This window comes from Rhopilema esculentum, chromosome 20 (assembly GCF_057945365.1).
Source record: "Rhopilema esculentum isolate cy_ngs chromosome 20, ASM5794536v1, whole genome shotgun sequence".
Classification (NCBI taxonomy): domain Eukaryota; kingdom Metazoa; phylum Cnidaria; class Scyphozoa; order Rhizostomeae; family Rhizostomatidae; genus Rhopilema; species Rhopilema esculentum.
In genome coordinates this window covers 9,047,189-9,063,063 of record NC_142834.1, presented here as the reverse complement: position 1 = coordinate 9,063,063, position 15,875 = coordinate 9,047,189, and the positions used below count along the sequence as shown (strand labels likewise).

At 38.1% G+C, this 15,875-nt stretch overlaps 2 protein-coding genes across 7 annotated transcripts in view; one reads left to right on the top strand and one right to left on the bottom strand.

Annotated features, from left to right (window-relative positions):
- Nucleotides 1–15,749, bottom strand: part of LOC135687039 (uncharacterized) — a 34,368-nt gene extending 18,619 nt beyond the window's left edge. For all 6 annotated transcript variants that reach the window (XM_089114667.1, XM_089114665.1, XM_089114670.1 and 3 more), the window contains exons 1-4: nucleotides 15,323–15,749; nucleotides 14,192–14,400; nucleotides 8,285–11,024; nucleotides 122–7,986 (exon numbers count right to left, since the gene is read on the bottom strand). In XM_089114667.1, coding sequence (XP_088970793.1) covers nucleotides 10,710–11,024; nucleotides 14,192–14,400; nucleotides 15,323–15,467 — 669 coding nt within the window. In that variant the 5' untranslated portion in view covers nucleotides 15,468–15,749 and the 3' untranslated portion in view covers nucleotides 122–7,986; nucleotides 8,285–10,709. The remainder of the gene's footprint in view (nucleotides 1–121; nucleotides 7,987–8,284; nucleotides 11,025–14,191; nucleotides 14,401–15,322) is intronic.
- On the top strand, nucleotides 865–5,025 carry LOC135696376 (retrovirus-related Pol polyprotein from transposon gypsy). Its single transcript, XM_065215748.2, has one exon. The coding sequence runs from the start codon at nucleotides 865–867 to the stop codon at nucleotides 5,023–5,025; it is 4,161 nt and encodes a 1,386-aa protein (XP_065071820.2).
- Nucleotides 15,750–15,875: the final 126 nt, after the last annotated feature.

Genomic DNA, 15,875 nt, shown 5'->3' with positions numbered 1-15,875 from the left:
AAGCAATTTAATAGCCTATCTAGTTCTATTGGGTAGCCTTAAGCTAAAAGTGAGTGCTTGAGGTTAAAACACAGCAAAATTTTGTTGCAAAATCTAGAGACAGGAAGGGATTTCTACAAACCTTATTAACTTCTTGCTCTCAGGAATTCATCACACATGTTGCACTTGAAGCTAAAAGCAAACAAGAAAATTCTTTAGACACTTGCTGAAATACCTGCTGATATCAACAATAATACTTGCTACAACAATTTAAAACTTCTCATAACATGTATGATAAATGCTTGTTTGTTTAGGCTATAATACCCATCAATTTTCAATAAACTCCATTTTGTTGGGCAGAAGCTATCACTAGAGCTGCCATTCACTTGGCAAGATAGAAAGTCACTTATGCTCAATACAGTTATGACAAAGCATTGGCTGCATTATTTGCCTGTTTGTCCAAAACGGGGTTTGCCTGAAAATGGTGAACTTATGATTGACATTCTCTTTCCATTTTCAACAGAAGATGCCTGTGCAAATACAAGGAGAGTGCACAGACCAATCTGCAAATATATCAAAGGATTTTCCTTTTTTGTTGCCTGAAACCTGTGTTGTGTCCGCCATTTTTGGGTTGTTGTTGTTGGAAGAGGAGGAGGAAGGCAGAAGGAGGGACTGCAGAGACTGACTGAGACTGTTTGCTTTGCAACTGTTATAATGTGATACTTGTTGTGTTATTTACATATATACATCAACAGCAAAAGGATGATGTCTGGTTTTCTTGTCTCGGAGACTTTATAATGGCGACGAGGATAAAGCTGAGGTAAAAAAAAAACTAGGCCAATTCAGGAATCAGCGTAAAAGGTAGAAAAACTAGGCCGATTCAAAATGGCGGCGAGTTATGGATTGCATGCAATAACCAAGTTTGACCCGGAAGATCACCAAGGGAATGTTTATGAAGCATTTTGTGACTTTATTGATTCTTTTCATTATGAATATGATGCAATAGCCAAAGAGCCACCGAAGGAAGGTAGTAACACAGAGAAAGCAGCATGGGTAGAGCAAGATAAACGGAAAATTTTTTTAGGAAGGTTTGCCTCAAGAAACCTTCAAAGGGATTTTGAGGAAGTTGTTCCTGAAAAGGATAGGGGTAAAATCACTTTTATGGAGATGACAGCAGCACTAAAGGGAAGATATGATATCAGTAGGAACAAAACACTTGCCAATTTTGAGTTTCACAAGTTGTTTCAGAAGGAAAGTGAAAGTTTTGATTCTTTTACAGTAAGAGTAAAGCACGAAGCCAAAACATGTGAATTTTCTTGCACCAGTGAAACTTGTACAGTCAAGAATATCCTCACCAGAGACCAAATCATCATTGGAACATCGAATAATGAAATTCGCAAAAATGCCCTAAAGAACCAGTGGGACCTTGATAATCTGATTAAAGGTGGGAGACAACTGGAGGCAGCAGCAAGAGGGGCACAGAGAATCCATGAAAATAGTGAAGCACCTGTCTCCAGAATAAAGAGACCAGGAAAATACTCCAGAAAAGGGTCAAAATCAAAATATGAAGGAAAATTGCGAGAGAAATATTCCAACTGCCCAAATTGTTCATCGAGAGTATGTAAAGGAGGAAAGCAGTGCCCAGCAGCAAATCGTGAGTGCTTTGACTGTGGTAAAACAGGACATTTTAAAGGCTCGGCAATATGTAAAAAGAAGAGAGAGAAGATTAAACCTCGCACTCGGCGGGTAGAGAGCAGTAGCAGTAAGGATGAAAGCTCTGATACTGAAACATGCACATCTGAAAGTGACTCAAGTTCTAGCCAGAATATTAACCGTGTACGGTTCATGAAGAATGTTACAAAAATACGACGCATGCGTATTCGCCAGCAGATGCGCAAAACATCAGAAAAATCACGCTATCAAGTTGAGGTGATAATTAAAGAGCGAAGAGTAAGTGCATTTGCTGACACAGGGGCGGATATTTGCGTAATGTCTAGGAAACAAGCTCAAGCTTTGGCTTTGCCCCTTGGAAAAACGAAGATGAAAATACGCCCATATGGATCAAAATCAGTAAAATGTTGTGGTTACTATATAGGCACAATCATGCATGGAGAATCAGTTGCCAATGCATGCATATACGTGGTCAAACAGGATCTTGAAACTTTGCTCAGTGGAAGAGTTTCAGAAGAGCTAGGAATCATAACATTTAACCCAACTCCAGATAACCAACAGCCAAGTATTCGGCGCAACACAGAAATCAGAGATGACGTTAAAGCAAGCATTATTTCGCAATATCCAGAGGTATTTACAGGTATTGGTACATTAAAAGACCATTTTGTGAAGTTTCACATAAATGAAAATATTCCCCCAGTAGCTGCACCGGCCAGACCTGTTCCATTTCATTTACGGAAGAGATTTGAGAAAGAGATACAGACCATGGAAGAGAACAATATAATAGAAGAACATATAGGACCAGCACCATGGATTTCAAATGTAGTGCTCGCCCCAAAAGATGATGGTAGTATTCGGGTCACTGTTGACATGCGTCAAGCAAACCGGGCAATTGAATCAACAAACATTCCAATTCCCAGAGTAGAGGACATTAAAACACAACTTGCAAGGTGTCAACATTTTTCTAAACTTGATTTTAAGTCTGCATTCCATCAACTGGAGCTTGATGAAGAGTCTAAGAAGATCACAGTGTTTCATGCAGGTGACCGACTGATGCGGTATCGAAAACTTACTATGGGCACGAAACCAGCCTCTGGCGAGTTGACAAAGGCGCTTCTTCCGCTATTTCAGCCCATTCAAGAAGCACATGTTATCCATGATGACCTCATCATAGCAGCCAAAACAAAGAAACAACATGATCATGCATTAAATCGCGTCCTTCAAGTAATTGCAAAATCAGGAATGACTTTGAATCCTGATAAATGCATGTTTGATAAGGAGGAAATTCCATTCTGGGGACTACGTGTCTGCAAAGATGGTATTAAACCGGACCCAGAAAAGGTCAAGGCATTGCAACATGCCTCACGCCCACGTTCAAAGGATGAACTACAATCTTTCCTCTGTATGATCCAGTCAAATAAAGACTTCATACCAGACTTAGCAAGCAAAACAATGAACCTTCGGATGCGAACAAAGAAACACAGTCGCTTCACTTGGGATAAGGAGTGCCAAAGAGAATTTGACAGGTTGAAAGTTGCATTCAGAGAAGACACTCTTCTCCGCCATTTCAATCCTGAAGAGGATACATTTATTTTTGTGGATGCGCATCTTTCAGGACTATCTGCAATTCTGATGCAAGGAGAGACAAGTGATAGTGCAAAGCCAGTAGCATTTGCCAGCCGTGCCACAACCCCAGTAGAGCAGAGATACCCACAGCTAGACTTAGAAGCACTAGCCATTGACTTTGGATTGCGTCGGTTTCGCTACTTTATTGCAGGAGGTCCTGAGATCAAAGTCGTTACAGATCATAAGCCCCTGGTAAGCATTTTTTCTAATGCTAGAAAAGGGTCGGTCAGAACAGACCGGATAAAGCTGCGTCATCAAGACATGAAATATAGAGTAATCTGGAAGGAAGGGAAAGTTAACCCAGCTGATTACCTTTCCCGACATGCAACACCATTTAGTAGCATCAGCAGAGATCAACAAAAAGAAACCAGTGAACTAGAAAAAACGGTCTGGCTTCTTCAATATGCTCCATACACCGAGTCCATTTCTATGAGTCGAATCATCGATGAGACAGATAAAGACAAAACACTTCATGAGTTGAAGAAATACATTAGAAAGGGATATGTACCAAAGACAAAGGGTAATCTCGCTCCATTCAAAAAGATCTTTGCGGAACTTACCATCTCAGATGAGGAACTGATAATGAAAGGAGAACGCATTATTCTTCCTGAGAGTTTGTGGGACATTGCCCTTGTAAAAGCCCACCAGGGAGGTCACCCTGGAATGAACAGCCTTAAACGCCGCCTACGCAGTCATTTCTGGTTCCCAAAAATGAACCAAAAAGTGGAAGAGAAAGTGGCATCCTGTAAAGAGTGTCAACTATTTACAAACAAGACAATGCACGAACCCATTCAATCTCACAGAACGCCGGAACATGCATGGCAAGATGTAAGCATTGATCTGTTTGGTCCTATGCCCGACAGTAAGCATGTGTTGGTAGTTCTGGATAAAATGAGTCGATTTCCTGCAGCAAAGCTTGTCCCAAACACCGCAGCTAAGCCTGTCATTACAGCATTGGATGACATTTATACAGATTTCGGTTATCCTGAAATGCATCGCACAGACAATGGACCACCATTTGATTCAAAAGCATTTGCTGAATTTTCCCAAGGCAGCGGTATTGATCATGTTAAAACCTTCCCGTATCACCCACAAGCAAACCCTGCAGAAACATTTATGCGTCCTCTCGGAAAAGCGTTAAAGGCGGCCCATTTCAATAAAAAGGATAAACATACAGCTATTAAGGAAGTCCTAGCAACATATCGGGCGACGCCTCATCCTGCAACGGGAGTACCACCGGGAGATCTCTTGCTTCGTAGTGGGTATCGAAAAGATTTTCCGCGACGGCAACTGACTGAGCAACAGATACGCGAGGCTCAGATGCAAGACAGAGCACAACGTATGTCTCGAGAGGACCAAATGAACAGGTCGACCCATAGAAAGAAGTCCATCTACACTCCAGGGGATCTTGTGTACATACGGAACATGCAGCGGTGCAAGTTTGATCCCATCTTTGGGCCAGAGCTGTATAAAGTCCTGTGCACAGAAGGTAGCGGCCTGTTACTAGAAAGTTTGGCTGATAATAAAAGTTTCAGAAGGCACTGTGATGACGTAAAGCCTGCAGTTAGCCAAGGAAAAATCGAGGACCATACTATTTGGATAGAGAACCAAGCCCATCAAACAGAAAACGCGAACAACCAAGATCCGGTTCCAGACATGACAGAAGAGCCAGTAATTGCCCCAGCTGGCGTTACTGCGCAACATCCAAATGAGGACAGGGCTACAAGACCTCGGAGGGAAACTCCGTAGTTGTCAGCTGAACGAGCGAGCCCTATATTCTTGCTAAAGGCTCCCACGTTACTCGGCTCGATAGCCGCACCAAAACTTGGTACGAACAAAATAAAACGAAACTTAAACAGCTAAACTTATATTTTGTATGAGTTTTAAAGGTATAATCGGTCATACAAGAGGCAAAATTTATGCAAAAGTGTACAGAGGTCCGCGCTACTCTGAGAATTCTCTATGTCTGACCCGGGGGTGAAGGCCCCGCGCGTGTCTCCCACAACCGAGGTGTAGTTCTTGGGGAAGATAATTTTTGAACAAGCAAATAACGCAATGTGACATGTGGACTTGATTTTCAGAATGCTGCATATAATCAAAAGGTTGATTTGCAACCTTGAGAACATAGCGAAACCCTCTTTCTTCTAACTTCTAGTTCATAAAAATCCCCAGTCAATGCTCGTCATATAAACAAGGCAAGCAACATTAAACACCAGGAACCCCACAAAACAATAAAACAAATAAAGTTTAAACGCAAGTGCACCGATTTCAATTGGCCGGCGAAACAGTTTCAGTCAAGATTTTTTCAAAACTGTATCTTAGAAACAATTTGACCCCCGTAGTTGTCAGCTGAACGAGCGAGCCCTATATTCTTGCTAAAGGCTCCCACGTTACTCGGCTCGATAGCCGCACCAAAACTTGGTACGAACAAAATAAAACGAAACTTAAACAGCTAAACTTATATTTTGTATGAGTTTTAAAGGTATAATCGGTCATACAAGAGGCAAAATTTATGCAAAAGTGTACAGAGGTCCGCGCTACTCTGAGAATTCTCTATGTCTGACCCGGGGGTGAAGGCCCCGCGCGTGTCTCCCACAACCGAGGTGTAGTTCTTGGGGAAGATAATTTTTGAACAAGCAAATAACGCAATGTGACATGTGGACTTGATTTTCAGAATGCTGCATATAATCAAAAGGTTGATTTGCAACCTTGAGAACATAGCGAAACCCTCTTTCTTCTAACTTCTAGTTCATAAAAATCCCCAGTCAATGCTCGTCATATAAACAAGGCAAGCAACATTAAACACCAGGAACCCCACAAAACAATAAAACAAATAAAGTTTAAACGCAAGTGCACCGATTTCAATTGGCCGGCGAAACAGTTTCAGTCAAAATTTTTTCAAAACTGTATCCTAGAAACAATTTGACCCCCGTAGTTGTCAGCTGAACGAGCGAGCCCTATATTCTTGCTAAAGGCTCCCACGTTACTCGGCTCGATAGTCGCACCAAAACTTGGTACGAACAAAATAAAACGAAACTTAAACAGCTAAACTTATATTTTGTATGAGTTTTAAAGGTATAATCGGTCATACAAGAGGCAAAATTTATGCAAAAGTGTACAGAGGTCCGCGCTACTCTGAGAATCCTCTATGTCTGACCCGGGGGTGAAGGCCCCGCGCGTGTCTCCCACAACCGAGGTGTAGTTCTTGGGGAAGATAATTTTTGAACAAGCAAATAACGCAATGTGACATGTGGACTTGATTTTCAGAATGCTGCATATAATCAAAAGGTTGATTTGCAACCTTGAGAACATAGCGAAACCCTCTTTCTTCTAACTTCTAGTTCATAAAAATCCCCAGTCAATGCTCGTCATATAAACAAGGCAAGCAACATTAAACACCAGGAACCCCACAAAACAATAAAACAAATAAAATTTAAACGCAAGTGCACCGATTTCAATTGGCCGGCGAAACAGTTTCAGTCAAAATTTTTTCAAAACTGTATCCTAGAAACAATTTGACCCCCGTAGTTGTCAGCTGAACGAGCGAGCCCTATATTCTTGCTAAAGGCTCCCACGTTACTCGGCTCGATAGTCGCACCAAAACTTGGTACGAACAAAATAAAACGAAACTTAAACAGCTAAACTTATATTTTGTATGAGTTTTAAAGGTATAATCGGTCATACAAGAGGCAAAATTTATGCAAAAGTGTACAGAGGTCCGCGCTACTCTGAGAATCCTCTATGTCTGACCCGGGGGTGAAGGCCCCGCGCGTGTCTCCCACAACCGAGGTGTAGTTCTTGGGGAAGATAATTTTTGAACAAGCAAATAACGCAATGTGACATGTGGACTTGATTTTCAGAATGCTGCATATAATCAAAAGGTTGATTTGCAACCTTGAGAACATAGCGAAACCCTCTTTCTTCTAACTTCTAGTTCATAAAAATCCCCAGTCAATGCTCGTCATATAAACAAGGCAAGCAACATTAAACACCAGGAACCCCACAAAACAATAAAACAAATAAAATTTAAACGCAAGTGCACTGATTTCAATTGGCCGGCGAAACAGTTTGAGTCAAAATTTTTTCAAAACTGTATCCTAGAAACAATTTGACCCCCGTAGTTGTCAGCTGAACGAGCGAGCCCTATATTCTTGCTAAAGGCTCCCACGTTACTCGGCTCGATAGCCGCACCAAAACTTGGTACGAACAAAATAAAACGAAACTTAAACAGCTAAACTTATATTTTGTATGAGTTTTAAAGGTATAATCTTTTAAAGGTGAGCTACGCGAATGTCTTTCATGCATGGCCGCTTGCTGAAAGTGTATGGCTGAATGTCTACTGGCCGAGAAGCCGCTGTGACTTGAAATAACTTTCATCTATCATCGCGACGATAACGAACCGAAACGGCTTTGGCGGCACTTAAGAACATAATCTTGATTGACAATCCCTATACTGGGGCTGGACCGTATACTGGGGCGCCTTATACTGGGGGAAACGTTACCAATATGGTTGCTAAAAGCCAGTAATAAGCATATGCAAACTTGAACTAAGTTCCCGCCAAAATCAGTAAAAAATTATCCTGCGCAGCAACTACTCCCACGTACCGTAAGTGCACTCTTGCACTCCTGGCTAATAGCTTGTGCACTCCCGAGATTTCGTCCAAAACTGCCATAAAATGCAGACTGAGTTCGAACTTTATTCAACGCTTCCTGATTAAGAATAACGAAAAGAAAATTAGCACAGCCTTAAAAAATTTGTACTCAAAAAATTTGCAGCAAAACTGGTTGCCAGGCCTTGTGTAAATACCAACTGCTTTATGTGCATTTTATGTTTGAAGTTCATGAAAAGAAAACTGAAAACTTCAGAACCGTGAATTGAACTGAAATTTGATATCAACTAGATTTTCTTTCAATGAGAAATTTGAACAACTGCAGCATTTCCTACTTAAAGCGATTTCAAACAGTTTAAAAACATATATTAAAGAAAAAACAAGCAGAAAATTCATACCTGTTGTTGCCTTTCCACGGTTATACTTGACAGCAAATAAGAAGAATTTCCTTTAATTTCTATCAGTTATTGACTTTCTGTGTTCATTCCATTGTCCTTAAAATGAGGAAAAGGGAATTATATTTCATATTGTATGAGTGTTTGAAAAGAGACAAACTAATTATTACTTGTGAACTGTTCTTATTCAGTAAGTGTGTTGTTGTGTCAAAAATTGACACTTCTGTGAATGATCGCTTTTGGCGCCCTTAAATAAAAATGAACAAGGACGAAAAAAAGAAGCGAATAATCCAGGACGATAAATGAGTGTTAGGAATCGAAGACAAAGTTTAAAATGATGGTTAAGTATAAGACTATTGTACATATAATTAAATCTAAATCAACTAAAACTAAACACATTTGAGTGCCTGAAGAATGCTCTTACCTAAATTAACATTCGGATATTGGCCAAGATGAAGACATGAGTGTCTTGATCGACTGCTCACGTTCAATTCTTTTGTCAACAAATTGAATGGCTTAAAAGCCAGATATTTATAAGCATATGCAAATTTGAACTAAGTTTCCTGCTTTTAAAAAATTATAGCACACCTCATTGAGATTTCGTTGAATATCAAAATTTTACCATCCATATTATTCAATTATGGGCCCCCTTTGGTGCTTTTATTACTGCTTCTGTTGCTAAGGATCTTTCAAATTGATGAAATCTTATCGTTAGACTTTGCATTTGTAAGAAAATGATCGAAGTTCGCAAACCCTTTGAAACCTCGTGGAACAATAACAATTTCATCTGACATCTACGTTGATAACAGTTGCTACGATATTGAATCGATAAATCACCTTACAACGATGTTATCAATACGTTGAAAAAAATTAAACCAACAATAACATTGATACAATTTGTAGAGTCAGTTCATTCCATTCCATTATAATTAAAAGCTAGAAAATCACTGTATTTAAAATGCCTTCGCTGCGAATCAAATCCAAATGGATGCTATCGACAAGAAATGGATATGTTTAACAACAAACACAACTTGTAAAAAAGCACATTTAGACTCATAAAAGTTTTCCAAAAGTTATCAATTTTCAAAACATTATGCAAGAGATTGATAATGCAATTAGAATCAAGATAATCCTTTATTGCATTAAGTACTTTAGGTTGACGTTGAAGTTCAAAATGATAAAAAATGTCAAAGGTGTCGACGACTTTCATACTTTCCTGCACGGAGTTTTAACGTTAACATTTTAAAAATTTTCATTGTGAATAATAATCATGTATAAAAAGCTAATGGGAGGTCGCATGTCTTCTGTAATATATCATTATCATGATTGGATATAAGTAGAATTTTGAGAAACTTTGAAAAGGGAAAATGTTTTGCAAAATCTTACGAAAATTGCACGGTGTAAAAGAGCCTTAGCAGAGCAAAAACAATTTCTAATGAAACAATTGCTCATAAGTAAAAATGTGAAATTTTTTCACTTGATTGATTTTTTTTCCTTGCGGTTGATTAACCTGACGGAGACCAGCTTTTTCTAGGGGCGGAGAGAAGCACGTACATTTAAATCATGTAGCTAATTAAATCTAAAATATCGAATCAATTTCTCAGACACCTTCATTTCATTTGGTGATTTTGATCCTGCTGGACTGTTGAGACAGAAGATTTAAGCAAAAGATTGTAGATATTTTGACGTGTTTATACGGAGGTGATAGATCCAGTACTTTGCAGCAACAAGCTTTTCAAAAGACTTGGTAAACTACGGGAAAGAAAACTAAGCAGATATAAATTAATCTTTCCCCCAATAAAACATCTAATTTCAGGTAAAAAGATAATATTTCATTGTAAATTGTAAGTCTATACACTCGTTTAAAAGCAGTCGATCTTGGTGTATAAGGGGTTTCATTTAGATATTAAGACGCTTAGAGATCGAAGAAACTAAAGCTTTCACAACAGTGAGTTGTCAATCAAGATAATATCTGCTTAAAGGCTTTTTCCCTTTGCAAACACTGCTCCTCGCACTGCTCCGTACAATTTAACAGTCATGGAACTTTTTTATCAAGAGAGACGTTTTTCCATGTTGAAAATTGGCATCACTAAGAGTTAGCTATAGCTTTTTCTATAACATCTAATAAAAATTTTACAAGTACTTACACACAATACTTTATATACAGGAAATTGTCTACCCCGGGGCCATTAAACATAAAAAAAAGAAAAAGGTTTCGTGAAACTTACATATACATCTAACTACATACATGTGTGCTAAAACAGTATACTACTTATGTTGGTGGCATGTGGGACGATCTTAAGCCAGTCGACCAGTTTCGCGGATAAACTGCAGCTATAGCTCCCTGTACTGTAGCGAGATAATTAAAAATCATTGACTAAAGTAGCAAATTAGCAACTGGAGATTCTTGAAAAATGGCTGCTGAACATTATAACTGCAAACAACATTGTAACAACGAGGATTCGGAGCAGCATTCCGTATTTTGCAAATTGTTTGTGATAAAACTACTAGATGACCCACATACGTAGCACGCCGCCCCTTGATGCAGAAAGTCCCTTGCTAGACGAGACGCCGCAAAATATCCAGGGGTGTTTTTTATGTATCGATAATCCCTCTGCTGTGCGCAGAAGCGTTTGTGGTTTTCGTAGAGTTGCTCAACTTCAGGGGCACATGGACCATTCATTCTGCTGTTGGAGAGCTTTTCCTTTTTTCGCCATTTAGCACGCCGATTCTGAAACCAAACCTGAAGAGAGATAACGTTAGTAAAAATATGGAAGGGTATAGAGGATCCTAAATAGACTACCAACAACTCCAAAATACAAAGATCCACACGAAAAATATGAAACAACCGAAAATTTGAGGCAAACAGAGGTTGCGAAGCTGAAATGGAAAGATTTAATATTTGTATTTTCAGAACTTATTTAAGTCAGCTACTGTCTTTTTGCAACAGCAAAATAACAAAGTTTTTTATACTAATGAAAGCTACTCAGAAACACAAGTGAGATGTAGAGCTTGTTGCTCCCGCAGTTCTCACTATCCTCATACAAAAATGATGAAATGCAAAAAAGATAAATCGGGTGCGGAACTTGTGCTTGAAATAACAACTACAGAAAAAAAGCTCAGAAAATTATTGTGCATAATTTTGACAGTGCCGTCGGAACAAAATTCATATTTGTGGGGGGGGGGGGGGGGCAGCTGCAAATTGCTTTGCTTCCCACTCTTGCACTGCTATAAAGAAAATATAGTACAACTTGACAATTATTGGGGGCTCCAGCCCCCCCTCTTCCAACGGCCCTACATGAAAATGAAAAATAAAATTGACAATTTCTAAGCTTGTATTTGCATTTCTCACACACTATCGTCTGTTATATTCGGTGATTATAAAAATGGCGTTTATTGAAGAGATACGTACATCATGCATGACGTTGATTTGTTATTTTTTTGCGTTATATTTTAAAGTTACACATTGGAAGAAGTTTGTTAAATGATTTTGTTATAAAAGCTTTAATTAGAACTTTAATGCTCTTTGATTTAAAAAATGATGTGCCAAAAGCATTATACGAAATCATGTAATTATCTAAAGCATTAATTAGTTCATGACATTGCACAATGTGTAGCTTGGATTGAAATATGATAGACTACAGTCCAAGGTGTAATAAAATAGTATTCAAAAGCATAACAAATAGTTTTATGAATTTTAGTACACAATATGGATAATTACTAAATCTTTAAATCATTGCAAATTGCATAATTATATACTTTACAATAGTATATTACGCAAAATTCTAAGTGTATATGTTTCAGTGTAGTACTTAATGAACAAATCATGGAACTGCGATAAGTATTGAAGATAGTGAATAATTGTCATATTCTCAACACCCATCTGCTGTGGTTTCATTTCATTATATTCATCATTTTGTGCTGAATGCTGATGGGAGGTACAATGTTATCCTTAAGCAACGAGATAAATGCATAACATGGTTTTGATGCATGACAACCCATATAAACCTCGCATTTTATCTTAGAACAACTAGCAACTAATCCTCTGCAGGGGATATCGTTGGTTACAGAGCTTACAAAAGGGGGCGGACATTGCAAGCTGGAACAATGACCACCTATTAAGCTACAGCATTTTGCAACCACCATTCTGAACACCGAAGATCAAGAAGATAAATAAAAGCTGACAAGGTAACAGGAAAACAGCATTAGAAATTGTATGGCTACCGTATTTTATAGCTCTCTGGTGAGATAATGGGATCAAATTGTCATACAGGATTGGAAAATATACCAACGATCTAACCACTACAAATATGCAGTTAGGACAGCCCATATGCTCTAGTAGCTAATGTTTGATGTCTCTCCCCAAAGGCAAAGTGTTTGGCAAAATAGCTTTTCACAGTAAATTCTATATCAATTGAACACCCTAGATTTTAAACAAGAAATATTGGTCGAAATTGGAAAATAAATTTTAGCATTTTTACACGTATGTGTAATTCTTCATTCCGTGGAAAAGCTTTCATTCCAAATAAGAATCTATCAGGATACTTTTGAAGTTGAAATGAAGAAATCGATGAGAATTTTGAAGAATTTTTAAGGCCTAGTATCAAGGGATTTATGTCAATCAGCCAATCATAAAAATTGGAAATGAAATTTCAGACTTATAGCTACAATATTTCAAAAGTCATTTGTTTTTTTTTAATATTTTGTTTCGCGTACTGAAGAAGTTTCCTATGAAGACGTAAAAGGGGATGAGCCTCTCTTTGACATCACCACTTGCAGCATGAAAAAGCGTCTTTCGAGCAAATCTAACACGATCGAGACCAGCCAGACTTCTTATGATTCTTTGTTTGAAACTTGTATTCAATGTATGTGGCCTCTAATAACATTGCTGTAATAATATCGTAATATATTATGAGTGGTGCTCTTTGGATGTCACTTTGTCTGGGTCAAAGACAAGTAAAAATAATTGATACAGTGATATCATCTATTAAATTTAGACCGTTTTCTTGAGACACCAGACAAAGCCCTGTATCAAGAAGATCTTATGATTCATACGAAGATAAGCGCCCTTCACCGCCTCGTTGGTGATCCCATAAATTAAAATTTGTCTGCATTCCGCCTATCAACTAAGGGCAACTTGGGCTGTAGGGAGCAGAAACCCAAAGTTAAAGGGAATTGCCATGAACGGCTTGAAATATTGCTCAGCTGAATCATTCAATCTATCAAACCATATAACACAAGCAGTCAAAATAGAGAGAAACTTATCGAAGGGAAAAAATACTGCGCCTGCCACGTTTTACGAAAACGCAAAAATAAAGCAGGGGAAAGATTTTGAAGATGATTCTAAAGTCGACTTTCCAAAATATTCAACAGCTGTCTTATGCCTATATGCATCATAATTGCCTTATCGTATAACGCTTTTGTTATTTTGTTTATTCGAGCACTCATTAATATTTGTGAATATGGTCTCAAAAACACAACATTGATATACAATGCTCAAAGGATAGAAAACGAGATAAGCCATTATTCTATGCCTCAAAATCCTGCTACAAAAATGACGATAAACAATATCCTTAAAATTCTATTTCAACATAAATTAGCTTAATTTAACATATCAGTCTGGCATTACGACTTGTTCCTGTTTTAAGTTTATAGCTCTAAGCTGACTTGTGTTGTTCCTGGCTTACTTTCATTGATGCAATTTACATAAAATAATACTCATTTCATACAACGTTGTCTTTGGAAATAGTCCTTTTTCCATAATCCTAAAATCCTGCAAGATCAGAAACACTGGGCCTTGAGGAGAGGAGCCAGTAACTAGCCTTCCTCACATCTTATGTTGACTAAACAGGCAAGAACAAAATAAAACCCTTCGATTTGCTTCTTTATATATATAAATTTCAAATTTACCTGCACCCTAGCTTCACTCAATTCAAGCTTGTTAGCTAGATCTTCCCGCATAAAGACATCGGGGTATTGGCACATCTCAAATGCCCTTTCAAGTTGGTGCAGCTGGTACGTGGTGAATGTGGTTCTACTTCTTCTTAGTCTATTCGTCTTTCCCTCTTCTATATCTTCCTGCAATTTTGTTCCTTTGATGCACTTTGATTTGTTGTAATCTGAAAATGTGCATGTCAGTAAAGTGTGTATGGTATGTTTCGAAGCATCGAAATAAGAATAACACTGTTCATCAAAAGTCTCTCTGTACCTGGTTTGGCAGAGGCAGCTGAACAGTATCAGACATGGTCGTTGTCAAATCTTCACGGGGAGTGCTGCATTTTGATGAATACTTTTTAACAAAACAGTTTTCATTTCTAAAGTTCCAACAGTTCAAAGTTGGAAACGCAAAGTGCTTTAGAAGGAAGGCGAAGAGATGTTATTCTGCGATGTAAAGTACTGATTGAAGCTTTCTGCAGATTGGATAGGGGTTAAACCTTAGCAGCAAAGTGTCTTTGGTATAATGTGCGCATAGCGTGTCTAGTGCATTAATTATTATCCAAAAAAGAATCAACTGTCCAGATGATACTAGGTTTCATCAGACAGGTTGAGTACTTGCAGTCATTCTAATTATGAAATGTGAAATATTTTGCAGACAGTGTTTGGCACAATGTTGTAGAAAAACAAGAAATTTGTGGTCGAGTAAATACTTGACATCATCAAGACATAATCTACTTATCAGCGTGGTTGCTTGGTGTAAATTTTATTTGGTTTTCCTCTAGAATCGTTTCAGTATCAAGTTTCACTAAAAATTAATACGCTAGTACTTTTATACTGGAAAATAACCAACAGCTGATTGGCTTGCATAAGGATGGGAAGTATTGACTCGAAGGCAAAGCTGTCAAGCAAATCTATACATAGCTTTTGAAGACATCCATGCAACCAAAGTCAAAGTATTTCACTACAGAGGTAATAATTATAACTCAGTTTTTTGTTTGATTATACATATAAGATCTCTTTGAAAGAAAGATTAACTACTAACGAAGTCTAATGACTGACTGAAACAATTATCTTCATTTTTTGTCAATGACTATTCTGACATACCTAGAACAGCTACGTTTGATTTGCTTAATCCAGGTTTCAAAATACTAGCAATAGAATGCTTCAGCGTGACTGCAGATTCCAGAGCGTCATTCTGGCACATCGAACCTTGAGACTTCGATTCAAGACCTTCCATGGCCAGTAACATTATTTTCAGTTGTCATCCAAGATATGGTCTACCACGATGGTGATTGGTTTTAAGTTAGCGGAGGTCTGGCTCCACGCACACTGTTTTAAACAAACGGCTCCTAGTGGAAAGTCCTAATTAAATATCACTTTAAACTAATAACGCTACAATAACGAAAGCGTTCACGCGAATAAATCAATATTTAGACATAGCTTTATACGATTAATCAAAATTGAAATAAATTAGACGATCTACGATACATTATTCCAGAAATAATTGAAGTGAAACTGACGCAAAGTTAAATGCTTATACATCTGTGCGAAAACAAAGTTTCCGAATAAAGAATCACTGTTCCAAATTTGGATCTAAATTGGTCGCAGAGATTTCCTCAAAGTGTTGGCGTAATCTGATGAAATTCCAATCATAAAA